This window comes from Hippocampus zosterae, chromosome 8, assembly GCF_025434085.1.
Source record: "Hippocampus zosterae strain Florida chromosome 8, ASM2543408v3, whole genome shotgun sequence".
In the NCBI taxonomy this organism is placed as follows: domain Eukaryota; kingdom Metazoa; phylum Chordata; class Actinopteri; order Syngnathiformes; family Syngnathidae; genus Hippocampus; species Hippocampus zosterae.
Window position 1 is genome coordinate 18,978,910 of NC_067458.1, and position 14,916 is coordinate 18,993,825.

The 14,916-nt window shown below is 46.3% G+C and overlaps 1 protein-coding gene across 1 annotated transcript in view; it reads right to left on the minus strand.

The window, feature by feature from the left end:
* Positions 1-10,285, minus strand: part of trabd2b (TraB domain containing 2B) — a 60,392-nt gene extending 50,107 nt beyond the window's left edge. The window contains exons 1-2 of the mRNA XM_052074793.1: positions 9,863-10,285; positions 6,229-6,798 (exon numbers count right to left, since the gene is read on the minus strand). Coding sequence (XP_051930753.1) covers positions 6,229-6,798; positions 9,863-9,976 — 684 coding nt within the window. The 5' untranslated portion in view covers positions 9,977-10,285. The remainder of the gene's footprint in view (positions 1-6,228; positions 6,799-9,862) is intronic.
* Between the last annotated feature and the right edge of the window lie 4,631 nt (positions 10,286-14,916).

Here is a 14,916-nt window from a genome sequence, read left to right on the forward strand (position 1 = left end):
TTTTTGCCATAATTGCTCTATTGAGCTCTTTCAACTTTTGATGAATGACTTGTTTTTCCCCTATCACTGAAAACTGTAAATGGACTATTTCTTGAAGGCGCACTGATTTTTTTTCCTGTCCGCCTTCATTGTTTTTTCTTCTTTAATCTCATGTTTTCCTGCAATTGATGTAAAAACAAGGTGATTTATCCCCGCTGTCTTGCATGCATCCTTTGTTTTCTCTGCATCTCCATCTCACAGCCAGCCAGGCCAGCATGTAATTGTCTAAGTGCTTCTGGATGGCAGCGGGCTATTTGGTCATTAAGGGGGCCTATTAAGTCATTTGTGCAACAGTGGGACTGCCGTCTGTCTGCCGATTCGAGCGGATGATCGGGGTTGATATGTGCTGCCTTGCAGTTTTTCCACATATTTGCGCAGGTAATTGCAGCTTGGATGCGAAACACCCTCAGACGTCCCGTCTAAAGAGAGGATACACGTCAACCCGCACCCTTTAAATCGAATCTCCTCCTCTGTCATCCCCTCACTTTGCTCGTGCACACGAGCAGTGGGTGAGCAGCGGGACAACGGCAGCCTCGGGACATGTCGGAGAGATTGATGGAGCGAGGAGACGAAGCAGCAAAAGTTCAGACACGGAATCCCTTTTTTTTCTCCTCTGTGGGCCTGATTCATCTGATGCTTCATTAGGTACAAACAATCTGATGACAGGTCCGTCGGCTCCGGCTTCCTTCCGCGGTACGAAGACATCAAAATTATATTTATCGAAACTGCCCATGGGAGAAAAGAAATCATTCATAACCACAATCGATTAATTTTCGCGGACCCCAAGTAACAGATGTCTGAACCCCCAAGAGACCGACTCCTCAGTTTGAGAACCGCTTTTTAAAATGGATCTGGTTCACTGATGGAAGTGGACGCTCCGCTGAAGCTATGAAAGCTCCATCTTAGCAGCAGGATGACACCTCCTGCTGTCCCCTCCTTCACGGTAATGGCGCATCCACCAAAAAAAAAGCATTAGCCACACCTTTCAAGTCCCAACTGGTGTTAAAACTTGCTCAAAGGTTGGCCGCCGTGCTCCGCTGCCCAGACTGACCCCGGCAGACTGCCAGTCTCCTTAGCGCTCCGCTGCCCCTCCGACTCCCATGCTGCCTCTCACGTGACCCCTGAACCCCCTACCCAGGAGTCAGGCGCCACAGATATGATGCTTTTTTTTTTCCTTTGACACGGCTCGGTTGGCTCAGCTTGCACCGTGAACCAAGGAAAATAATAAATAAGGGTGTTTATTTGCTAGGACGCCCACAGGCTGGCGCCACCCAGGAGATACCTGAGCTGTTTTGTTGCATATCTGTGTGTCTTTTAAAAATAGGAGAAAAAAAATTCTGAGAATGCTGGTACCTTGTGCTGCATGAGGTTGCGTCCAATGCGGTGCAATTACTACTGGGGTACGCGTTGAAAATCAGCAGAAAAATGAGCAAGTTACTATTGAAATTCATGTCCATACATTGCCTTTGACGGGAAGTTGCCCCCGCCAACATGGCCGCCACATTGGAACAGCGGTCGCTATTCAAATGAACAGCAATAGACCGATCTGCGGCCGATGGACAGGTTGTTGCCATGCTAGAGTTCACTGGAATTCTTGATGGAAAAATGTCTCTCTCTCTCTCTCTCCGGTCTCTTTTTTTTCTGGATCGGAAATGGAACAGACATCATTGGGCTTTTATATTCCACTTTTGCTATTTTAGGGGGTTTTATGTCCTACTAAAGAGTCTACTAATGACCAAGGATATGTTTCTCTGCAGACCGCCCAATCTGGAGAATCTTGACCTATCCTTTTTTTTTCTTGATGCCGTTTCCTGTGACCGGAAAAACACCCTCAAAGCCTGAAGTTCGACAGTCGGGATACATTGTTGTGGCCAAACAATTTAAAGTTGGTGTCATGGGAGCCCCAATGAGCATTTGCAAAGTCCAAGTAGGCCTTTGTTTCCTCCTTGGTCTGTCTGCATCCGTGGAACCCAACAATGTGCAGTGGCCTTTGGAATGTCTGCTTTGAGATGTCGCCACCAGAAAAGCCTAAAATTCACCAAGATGATCTTGGCGGTGATTCTTTTTCCATCTCTCTATAACTATCCAGCGGCCCGGTGGTCCAGTGGTTAGTGCATCGACCTCACAGTGCAGAGGTGCAGAGTTTGATTCCGGCTTCGGGCTTCCTGTGTGGGGTTTACATGTTCTCCCCTGGCCTGCGTGGGTTTTCTCTGGGTATTCCGGTTTCCTCCCATATTCCAAAAACATGCGTGGGAGGTTAACAGAACACTCTTAATTGTCCCGAGGTGTGATTGTGAGCATGGATGGTTGTTCGTCTATGTGTGCCCTGCGATTGGCTGGCAACCAGTTCAGGGTGTACCCCGCCTACTACCCTACCCCAAAACAGCTGGGATAGGCTCCAGCACGCCTCTGCAGATTGTCCACTAACCTACTTTCCGAGAGCTGCTGTTTTTCCGCCTTTTGAGTTGTTTCAAACAGCTCTTCTCAATCATTCATTCATTCATTCATCTTCCGAGCCGCTTGATCCTCACTAGGGTCGCGGGGGGTGCTGGAGCCTATCCCAGCTGTCTTCGGGCAGTAGGCGGGGGACACCCTGAATCGGTTGCCAGCCAATCGCAGGACACACAGAAACGAACAACCATTCGTACTCACACTCACACCTAGGGACAATTTAGAGTGTTCAATCAGCCTGCCACGCATGTTTTTGGAATGTGGGAGGAAACCGGAGCACCCGGAGAAAACCCACGCAGGCCCGGGGAGAACATGCAAACTCCACACAGGGAGGCCGGAGCTGGAATTGAACCCGGTACCTCTGCACTGTGAAGCCGACGTGCTAACCACTGGACTACCGGGCCGCCCTCTTCCCAATCATGCAAGGTAATTAAGCTGTAGGACGAATGCGCAAGGGTGCACTGATTTTCGTTTTGACTTGTATGGCTTCCACGTGGCTCGACGCTGGTGGATCTCCTCGCTGCGCATTGCGCTCTGCCGCGTATGTAATGGAGCCGACCGCGTGAGGTACTTCAAAGATGAAATTTTGCGGTTTTGCAGTTTGCACCCTTTAACAAGCCAAGACCCGAGTGCCGCGCATATTAAGCATCCGGCTTCACAGCTGACCGCAGAACCCGACTGTCAAGCTACATCTGCGTCAAGGCAACTAGACAAGAAGCATGCGCCGTGACCGGGGCCATTGTTTCCACATTCTATGAAGTCGCTCCTGCGTGATGAGACAGCCACACCTCACTGTGATCTCTGGGGCCCGTGGAGACGTCCCGTGCAAAACCGCAGCTGTCATTAGAGCACACTGACCGCTTTGATGCACCGATGACTCGCTGCTATTAGCGCTAGCGCCACTACCAACAAGGCTGCAGAGAAGAAACGACTTCCTCTGAGCTCACCGGCCCTTCAGCGGTCTCTGCAGTGTCAGAACCCAGGCCGGGTGCTTCCCAATGATGAATGATCACCTCTCTTGTTTGTAAAGAGCCTCTCGCAAAAGTCAGCTACAGGATATTGTAAGCTGCCTTTATTGGGAACAAATAGCATGTTGGCCGGCAGGGTTTGGAAGCCTTCCCAACACGGATTTCCCTTTTTAACGTGGCTCATGTTTCAGATTAGCTGAGGCAGTTGACCACACAAGCCCAGTCGCTCTCCATCTCACTTGACTTCTCTCGGGTTCCCACCCACCCGCCTTCACATCCATCGTCTACGTATCCCTCTGACCTCGCCGCTCCTACAGTCAAGCGTACACGGAGCCAATCAACCATAGTGTTCAGATTAAATCACAAATTGTTATAATTGACAATAATAGTTTCCATGTCAGCTGGGCTGGTTCATACATATTTGGAAGCAAGATTGGAGGCTAAGGGAAACATCAACAAAATGTTCCCTGGCACTAAAACATTTGGCAGAGATCGAGAGTCCCACTTTCCAGGCGCAAAAAGGTACCAAACGGGATACAGAACAGCTACGTTAGCATCGATTCGATCCCTACATGCACATGTCTACCCTGTTCGGGTGTGAATCCAACCTTGCCTCGAATGTCCTTAAAATAATGTTGTTTTGAAGATGTAATTAGCAAAGCCTGTCAACCGGTGAAATATCACTCTGTGTTTTGACAAATGTATCGAGATGTGCTCCTCAATGTGTTATTTCAAAAGAAAATCAGGGTTTGGCTCCTTTGAAATCTTAATCCTTCCAAAGATTTGGACAATTCTATGCTTCCGAATCGGGGGTCATTTTCATGGAGTGGAACTTGGAAGGCTCTCTCCGGTTAGACAGGTAAATTCCCACCAACTCAAAAGTCTTCCCATTAGTTTTGAAACTTTTACTGCAGTTTATTTTCCTTCCATCCATCTTTCTACACCACAGGCTGTTGGCAACAGGTGGGGTTGTACACCCTGGACTGGTCCCCAGACAAACAACTGTAACGGTCAATCCAAAGTAACGGTCAATCAACTTTCAAACGGTTTCAAGCTTTTTATTTAATGAAAAATAAATTATTTTGTACTGTATTGGCTATTTAAAGGGGTAGAAAAAACTACTTTGATGAATTGGCAATAACGAACAAGCCCTTCCTCCGATTAGTCAGATACGTTGAAGTTTCACTTTATACGGATGGATGGGTTAGTACAATTCTAAATTTAGGGAGTGCATCTTCAAACAAGACGACTCAGCTTATTAGGGAGCCGCAGAGCTTTCCGGCACGTCGGGGGATGCATATATATATAGCGCCTCTGTGACAGCGTCGTTAGGAGCTTCTAATGAAAGCGAAAATGCTCACAGCGCGTTTGTTTCCAGAATTAGCCCCCGGGCCCCCCTTTGACCTATCACGTGGAGGCTAAGGCCTCCTACATATTCAGTTGTGCATGAAATGGAGATTTTGCTTGTGTGTGTGTGTGTGTGTGTGTGTGTGTGTGGGGACATGGCGCGCATGCACAACACATGTCGGGCTGGCAGTCTTGCACGACTGAGATATTTCTTCTCCGTCGACATCAAAGAGCAAAGGAGAGCATAAATTTCAGCGCAGCGTCTTCCTCATCTTGTCAAGGCTCATTGCTGATTTTTATGGGGACCTCCCACGAGAGGAATACTTTAGGATTAGCGTTGCTCCCTATTTAATTCAATGCACCTTTCCTAAATTTGTTCATCCCAAAACAAGTCATTAAAGACTCGTGTTGTGTTTATGGCGTTTTGAGTTTGTTCCAGTCATCTTTGGAGTTGTTCATCACAAGTCCCCGCGAGGCAAAAGCCAGAGAGTGTGTCTGCTTTAATGGAAACGAGAGCATTGCGCTCGCTCTTCTCACCTCGTCCGATCTGTCCCGTGCTGACATTGGTCATTGGTCACCCTGAGCGCATTGGCTTTGTGGACACACACACACACACACACACACACACACACACACACACACAGGGGCGATCCATCACCGTAAAACTGTCACCTACACAAATGTTTTAATCACGTTTTCCCTTTTGAATGTTTTCTTCTCCCACGTTTCTTCGGGAAAGGCACCCAGGCGCTGAATTTCATGGTGGCGCTCGTGTTGCTTGGCTTGTGTGTAGCTTGTCATGCCCCCTAAAGGTCCAGCATGATATTACAAAGGTTTGGTGCGAAATTTTTCGCGATTAATTTTGCCCAGCTTGTGTAGTTAATGTTCAGATTGGAAAAAATTGTCTTTGAAGGACTTCTGGAAAGTGCCAAAATGACGTTGACCGTTGAAGCATATGTTCTTGAGACTTTTTTTTGTGGATCTACTTATGATAATCCAGCCTACCAAATTTCAGATATTTTAGTGCAACTGGCTTCGTGGACTAAATTTTCAAAGATTTCTCGGATGTGATTTTTCAGGGTCATGTGGTTTATATGTTGAATGTTCATCAGATGAACAGAGTTCCAAAATTACTGTTTTGTTTTGTTTTTTTGGTGGATGGGAAAGCCCTCAAAATGGCCTAAGATTAATAAAATGACATTTCTAGAGGCTGACAACCGCCAACCCGATCTGAGAGAGATACAGTATATGTCTCGGATGATGTTCAATGGAATTTGCCACGTTACATTGCTGCCAGATGTGCAGACTGTCTATGTCTTCTGTTTGCCAAGATATTTGCAAGCAAAAAAAAAAAAAAAACAAATCATCCTTGACGGGGAAACAAAAATAAAAAAAAGATAAAAGTCAAAGCTGTTCTCCTTACCTGAGAAAAGTTGAGGCCATTGAGAGGGTGACACTGCTCCTCCACCCGCTCCACCGCCCCTGTCGTTTTTCCCATCCTCTCGGCCTCCTGCGCCAAAAACAAGTCCAGCACCGGCGTGCCCCTGGACCTCACATCCCACTCTGTCAGCGAGTTAACCATCAGCATCACCCAAACCGGCCTCTTCCTCTCCCAGTTCCCCGCGATGGCGTTGAACAGGTAATCGGCATAGAGCCCTCGCCCGCGTTGGTCCGCCGTCATCCAGTACGGCATCATGTGCTTGACGTAGTCCAGGTGGCGTTTGAGGCGGCGGTACAAGTCTCGAGGTAGCAGCGTTTGGAGGTTCTCCCCTTGGGGAAGTAGCTGGCAGCTGGTCAGCTTGGAGACGGTGAGCGGGTCGGTTAAGTCCAGCTCAAAGAAAACGTTGTGGCTGTTGCGGAAAGCCCGCTTGGAGATGTCCGGGATGAAGTCCCACACTCGCGTGTAAGGCACGTGGATGGTACCGTACAGGTAGGAAGGCGGCTGGGGGGGCGCGCGCTTCACTGTCCACAGGAAGGAGTTCATGTCGCTTTGCTGTAGAAGAAGCAGGAAAAGAAGCGGTGTGGATAAAAATACGACAATGCTGCGGTTTCATCTTTTTCATCATGGTCGTAGCCAGTCTGGTATTCGTGTGTGGACAAACGTGTTTCCATTGCGTGGACATGAAAGGGCATCATGATTAAATGCGCCCATATACCGCCCTTGCACAGTACATTCATACAAACGGGAAAAGTAAAAATCAACACGTCGATTTGCTTAGGCACAGTGTTTCTCAATTGTTTTTTGTTACTCAGAAGAAGAAAAATGTCGCCCCCACAAATTCATCACCGTCACTATAAATGGTATAATTTGTCAATAAAATTGTGGTAAGTGCGCTAATACTCCTTCCGTACGATCTGACAATGAGCCCCACTGCCACCTACTGCAGTGGATGTGCAATTACCGCTCCACTTTTTTTCTAGTACAGCAACATTTGAAAAAAATGCATGCGGCTTATTCGGGGGTTGTTTTTTGGCTTTGTTTTTTTGTTTGTTTTTTAATACATGGTTTTAGTTTCGTTTTCATTCATTTTAGCTTTTTTGGGGAACACTGTATATGTCGACGGGAAGATTAAATAAAACTCACAAAAATGTTTATTTCGTTTTTATTTCATAAATTTTCGCGAACTATAATAACCTCGATGCTGGCAGCGTATCCACGTTTCCTCAATGTAATTCAACTGTGCGGAAACGGCAGTAAGGTGGAACAAATTATCCGCATCACAGAATTCTTCCCTTAGATGTGGGGGTGGCCAGTGGGGTTGCTGACGAGTGGCTACCATGTAGCTCCGCCCCTGCCGACAACGAATCACTCAGGACTGCTTTGAGAAATGAGACGGTTCCTTACTGGGAACACAGTGAGAGATTTTGGTTTGTGACATTTCTGACACCATGGGGGGGGGGCTTTGCTGCCGACAAGACGGCATTGCTTGTGACTTGCACCTCTTATGTTACAGCATATGAAATCAACATATCAGGCCAGGTTGCGTTTTGAATGTGGTTCTTGTTATGCGCTGTGCAGAAACGCATGTGCTGCAACTTTGCTATTGGCACGATCGCCACTTTTGGCTTTTATAAACAATCATCTGGCTTAGGAGACACGGTGTAATCAGGCATTTCAGGGATCAAGCCCATTGCCGGGATTTCAAGTTATTCTTTGAAATTGTTATCTTGGAAAAAAAAAAAATCTGACCAAGGCTTCGTTCGGTTCCAAATTGAACACGCTGCCAATGCCGCATCCAATCGTCAGGGGGAAGCGGCTGCCAGAGAGTCAAATCGTCTTGCGGGGACGAGTATTTTATCATCGAAATTAAGTGCGATGAACATACTGCAATATCTGGCAAAGTTTCCGCCCAGACGAAATAAATCCAGGCTGCTTTATTTAATCCAGAGCGTCATCATGCCTTGTGGCAGGAATTGAACTTTAATTGAATTTTCAGTTTCAGACAAAGTGGAAGACGTTTTCACTTTCTTCTTTTTTTTCTGTCTGTGTCTTGAGTATGTGCGTGTGTCATCCCATGCCATTAGTCATCATGTCATGCTGTGAGAAGATCATGCACACTCAAGTGAAGACTTTAAGACATGGAAAAGTGGTGAGCTTATGCGCTGGACTTCTACGCGGAGCCTTGACGCGCTGGCCTTCTTTTTCTTTTTTTTTTTTTTTTAATGTCAGTAATTACTCTTAACACAAACCAGAGTGCGCTGCGCTGCGCTCGAAGTCATGTGAAGTTATGGAGCACCATCGCCTGAAGATCATAATCTTGGATGAATTCTGCCCACTTGTCGAAACTTCTCGTCTTTTTATTGACGATTTTATTTTAATCGTCTTTTCATTTTACTTGAATGAACTAAAAGGACTGCATACACATTTGCTACTCTTTTGTTTTGTTTTTTTTTCAACTTGGAACCTATAAAAAAATGAGCCTTAATATGTCAGTTGTTTTTCTTTTACAGAAGCCGTGCAAAGCTGGAATGTGCCCACTTTGCTGGAAGCGCAGCCAACGTGTTCCAAATGAAGGCAAGTTCCCCACTTGCACTTGTCACCTAAACAGCTTTTAAAACTGGCAAGAGGCCGTCACTTCTCCTGGGCATCAACGTTGAGTTCTTATTGTAATCATTTATTTCACGGAGACAAACAAAAACTATGCAAAACATCCATGCAATTATTAGTAGTAGGATGAGGAGCAAAACAATATAGCACTTTTTTTTAAGTCCTATTACTTTTGTGGTGTCATAGTAGGCCAATAGTGCTTTGTTGTATTTTTTTTTCAGAAGAAAAAAAGTTGCAATATAACACATATGATCATGAAAATAATCAAACTTGCAAAAAAAAATTTCTTACTTTACCGTTAGAAAATTTGGATTTTTGACCTGGCACAATCAAAAGCATAAGACTTCATTCTTGTATGTTGAAAAGAAATCTCAAAACATTGAAGCTTTATTCTACGTATTTCTTACTTTATTTAAAAAAAAAAAAAAAAAAAAAGACACATGCTGGAACAAATGTCTTCTATTTTTGCTCACGGTATTGTAACTTTATTCTTGTAATGTCATTGCTCGGTCAAACATAACCCAATTTTAGTCAAAAATTAGGCTGACCCTGTATTCAGGACAATTTGACCCAATTTTGGGTTGTTTTGTAGAATGGAGGTTCTCCAAGCATTTACAAAAATGACTTTTACACAACAACCCATGCAGAAAGTTGGGTCAAATTGACCCAAGTCGTCAGTCAGTCCGCTGTGTGATCAAAAATTGGGTTATATTTGACCCAGCAGTTTATCGTGACTTTAATTTGCTAACATTTAGATATTGTTTATTTTTTGGTTCACTTTTCTCACGCTAGTTCAACTTTATTTTTTCATCCTGGCAAAATTCAAATGATGTTGCTGTCAAAGCTTTTTTTTTTTTAAATTAAATTGTACAAATGTTCATTCATTTTAGAAGCATCAGTCATTGAAAACCCTCACAACGCATTTAAAATATCACAGCTATGTACTTGAATTGCGTTGAAATAAACCGCAAGTGCTTTTTGCTTTCCAAAAGCCCAAAGCACCACTCACCGACTTGGGCGCGTCGCACTGCCTGGGTCTGGCGTCCGGCCGCGCGCCCCAGGGCGCCACCGGCTGCAGGAGCGCGCTCAAGAGCACCCAGCCGAGCCCCCGCGCGCACACCATGCTGTCGAGTTGACGGCACCACCCGCGGAATTGTTGCGGAACTCCTTCTCTCTCCCTCTTTGGCGTGTTTCGCCGCTCCTGCCCGCCTCGCTTTCAAAAGCGTCACGTTTTGAGAGCCGGCCTCACATGAGCCGCGCGGCGGGAGGACCATCGCTCCTCCTCGCCATCCCCGCACCGCGTTGCCTCACACAAAGTGCGTCTTCTCCTCTCTTGGTCTTGTCGGTGCGGAGCGAGTCGCTGTTTAAAAGTCCTTTGGGAAGTTTCCGCGGCGCGCTCCACAAGTTTGGAGCGTCTGTGCGCTGGAGTGAGTGGGAGGTGGCGTGCTGCCTCCCCCCCCCCCTCCCTTCCTCCTCCTGAGAACGAGGGGGAGAGTGGGGTGGGTGCAGGTTAAGAGCGGGACGACAGGTTTGCTGTAAACCAGGGGTGTCAAACTCATTTCACATTGTAGGCCACATATGGCCTTGGTAAATGTAAAGTGGGCCGGACCATTAAAATGATACCATGCTCTGCTATAAATAACCAAAATAATGTATGTCCTTTGTTTTGGTCTAAAGAAGCACAAGAACATTCTGAAAATGTTGAAATGTAATCAACAGATCTGGCGATCTATTCTATCTGTGTCTTTTACGCATTTTTTCACTTTTAAATTATTCTGATGGTCCGATCGAATCTCATTGCGGGCCGATTCCGGCCCGCGGGCCGTATGTTTGACACCCCTGCTGCGACCTCTGAATGCATATTTCAAGTACTCGCGCAAAGCTTCCTGCAAATATCCTGTCAATGTGACCTAAGCGCCTACAGCTTGATTTCTAATCAATTCTGCTCCCATGGCGATCTTTGTGAAAAAGATGAAAGTTATTATGTCCGTGAAATGAATCATTACTTTGGGAATTAATTCGTCATAATGTCAAAGAACGAATTAAACTTTTTTCTATTTCTTTTTTTTTAAATCATTTGTGCTGTGACTTCATTAGAAGTGGACATAAATTAGGCACAAAAATGTACACTTTTTTTAACGGAATTTTATTTTATTGTTCACAAAAATACGTTTCTGAATAATTGTTCACACATTTTTTTTTTTATTTTAAAATTTTAATTATTGGACACTTACAAATACTCCTCACTGGTGTGGCATATCATCATGCTGATAAAACGGGATAATTATGGCACAGATGTGCCTTTAGATGCCCACAATAGAAGGCCATAGTAGAAAATGTGTTTTTTTATAATAATAATAATAATAATAATAATAATAATAATAATAATACATTTTATTTATAGTGGAGTGTTGGGGTGGGTGTTTGCTCGGGAGTCTGTATCTGGTAAGACCACCATTGGCTGTGTGCAGGCCAAGACATTTATTGCGCAGGTCTGCCCTAGGCTGCCCACGATTAAAGGCCAGACTGAAATGTGCATTTTGGCTGAATACTGCTGTTTGTTTGTAAGACCCCCGCCCCCCCCAAAAAAAAAACGTACAGTTTTTTCATTGGTGGTATGAAAGGCGCTTTTAAATAAAATGCATTATTATTATTATTATTATTCCCCTTCACCTCCTTACAGCAGCATTGAGGCCCTTTGTCGCAATTTCCAGTCCTATCCAGCAGATGGCGTGGATTGGAAAAAGCGAGCCCTTGCTTGTTCGGAAGCAAAAAAAAACCCAACAAAAAACTAACAAAAAATACGACAGCAAAAGCCTTCTGGAGCAGCTGAAATTTAATTGGGGTCATTCGGGTGTACTTTACATGACGCTTGGTGTTTGCTGGCGTTTGTTTGTCAACGGTTAATTCCAAAGACAACCACAACCCAGTTTAGATACACATCACGTCATTTTTACTTGCCTAACTTGATTTTTTTTTTAACCGTTTTTTTAAAAGTTATATGATGGCATTAGAAACGTTTCGGAATGTAACTCTACCTTTGCGTGTCGACTTTTTTTTTTTTATGTCCATGAGTTTGCTGTGATAATTTGCTTCAGGGTGAATGCATTTGATTGCGAGGCGGCTCGCGCGTGGCCCTTTTTTTTTTTTTTTCCGATGCGTTTCCCCAAATGTGAATGCACCATCCATCATGCGCCGTCCCGTGCTTCCTCTTCGGCAACCTTACATTCATCTCCGTTTGTTTTGTTTTCTTTTGACCGGCGCGCGCCGGGGGTCTTTACGGGGATGACGAATGCTCAACAAATAAACAGGGCTTGACTCAAGACAACGGCGAAAAGTGTTTTGTTTACGTTCCAGTCCGGCAACTCCTGATGTGGAGCAGACCCGTTTGAAATAAACACAAGAGAGGAGAAAGTGGCCCCCTTTGCTCCGCTTTGACCCTCGCCATTGTCCCCAGCCGGGGGCCCAGTGACAGAGTCAAGTAGCGGGGACATTTATCACAGAGAGGCCTCACACTGTCGGCCCCCGGGAACCCCCCACCCTGCCCCCTCCTCCCTCCCACTGGACTGAAATCCGACGGACGTGTTACAAGCACTTCTTTGTCGCGGGCCGTGTTCTCCTCGCGTCTTCTTCGACCCTTCGAGCAGCCCCGCTGGACACTCAGGGCGCGTTTCTTTGACCAGTCTCACGCCCCCCCCCCACCCCCACAAAAAAAAGGCTGACGTCTGACTCATGAGTTTTTTTTCTACACGGGCACCATTTATGAAGACATTTCTGAAAATCTTACCGCATTCTTCTGCGGCTTTAAGTCTCCTTTGTCCCCTTGCCGTTGCTCCCGTTCCGGCACGGGTGTGAGATTTCAGTTAGCGGATTGCGGCGGCTCTTAACGCGGGCACCTGTGAGGTCGGCTGTACCTGCTCTTTGAAGGAGCTCTCGCACATTCCTGGCCCGTTCGAAAGTGGGCTGCTTCTCAGCTGCCGGCCGCGGGAGATTCCTGGACCGGCTCCAGGAACTTACGGCATGCTGTACAAAACAGCCAGCAACCAAAGTGCGCTTTTAACCGAAATGCTGAGGGGAAGAGGTGGGACACGCTGTTTTGGTTGCGCAGATCCTCTCGTTGATTTGAGTGTGTCGCTTTTTGGCATCTTGATGCGATGCCGACAACCTGGGTGAAGCGACCTTGAAATGACGGCGTTCCCTGACAAATTTGACGGTGTGCCTGTTCTCTGTGAGAATTAAAGCATCTTTTGTCTTTCCGCACTCTGGAAGCTGTACTAAAAATTCTCGGAAGGTCATGTTGACGGTGAGCGATGGCTGTCAATAGACATCTCCGCTGAACCGTACAAATGGATAAATTGCTTTTCTTGGATTCATTTAGAGGGCGGCCCGGTAGTCCAGTAGTTAGCACGTCGGCTTCACAGTGCAGAGGTACCGGGTTCGATTCCAGCTCCGGCCTCACTGTGTGGAGTTTGCATGTTCTCCCCGGGCCTGCGTGGGTTTTCTCCGGGTGCTCCGGTTTCCTCCCACATTCCAAAAACGTGCGTGGCAGGCTGATTGAACACTCTAAATTGTCCCTAGGTGTGACTGTGGGCGTGGATGGTTGTTCGTCTGTGTGTGCCCTGCGATTGGCTGGCAACCGATTCAGGGTGTCCCCCGCCTACTGCCCGGAGATGGCTGGGATGGGCTCCAGCACCCCCCGCGACCCTAGTGAGGATCAAGCGGCTCGGAAGATGAATAAATAAATGAAAAGGATTAATTTAGAAGGGAATGCGAAAACATGGTGGCAGGTTAAATTTTACATTTGTAGCGTGACATCCCTTACACACAGTAAAAATTACAAAAAAATTAAAAACATACATTTGACAGTGAAATTGATTCTTAAAATAATGAATTAGTGTGCGGCTAATCCATGTGATCTGAATCGGTATCGGCCGATCGCATTCAAAGACGATTGTGTCGAAATTGGCCGCATAAAACCCCGAAACACCCCAAATAGATAAATAAAGAAATAATATAGCATCCCGGTAGTCCGGTGTTTAGCGCGTCGGCTTCACAGTGCAGAGGTACCGGGTTCGATTCCAGCTCCGGCCTCCCTGTGTGGAGTTTGCATATTCTCCCTGGACGTACGTGGGTTTTCTCCGGGTACTCCGGTTTCCTCCCACATTCCAAAAACATGCATGGCAGGCTGATTGAACACACTAAATTGTCCCTAGGTGTGAGTGTGAGCCCGGACGGTTGCTCGTCTCTGCGTGCCCTGAGATTGGCTGGCAACCGGTTCAGGGTGTCCCCCGCCTACTGACCGAAAATGGCTGGGATAGGCTCCAGAACCCCACCCGCGATCTTTGTGAGGATAAAGCGGATCGGAAAATGAATGGATGGATGGTAGTCGTGCGCTATGAAGGACTGGTGGAGAAATTGTTGGTTCGAGATCCATCGCTGGCCGAATACTTCACATCACATTTGGACGTCGGGAGAGCGTTGCATTGCGTTTACTGTCACTTCTAGTGAGGGTCAATATGTGGAGTTAAAGAGTGTCAGCTGGATCGAAATAAATCGACAGTGTTGCTTCTTCTCTTTGTTTGGTTCTGGTTCTGCTTCTGGTTTCACTCACTCAACCAGCGACGAATTTCGCCGAGGGATGTGGAAGTATCATTTCGAAAATTTCTTGCAATACATTTCCGTCGTTTCAAAATCATTCGGAGCTTTTTGGACCAACGGTTGGATTTTAGAATCTTTTTTTTTTTTTTTTGACTCAGAAGAAGTCAGTGCCCGAGATTTTAGCACCAGATTCCTGGTACTCGTAAGAAGTTGACCAACTGCAGCTTTCAGATGGACTTTTTCTTTCGAAAGTCACAGTCCCAATACCCCTGTCGACTGAAAACAAATAAACCGGAGGCTCTTTTATATAAACGGACACAACAAGGACGCAACGTGGCCCCAGCGGTGAAGATCCGATGTCTGCTTGTCCTTGCAGCTCAACGGCTGCGCCTCTTGCCTCATACCAAGCAGGAATCTTGCCTCCCCCAAAAAAATGTGGTTGTAACTCACCGCCTCCCCCCCATC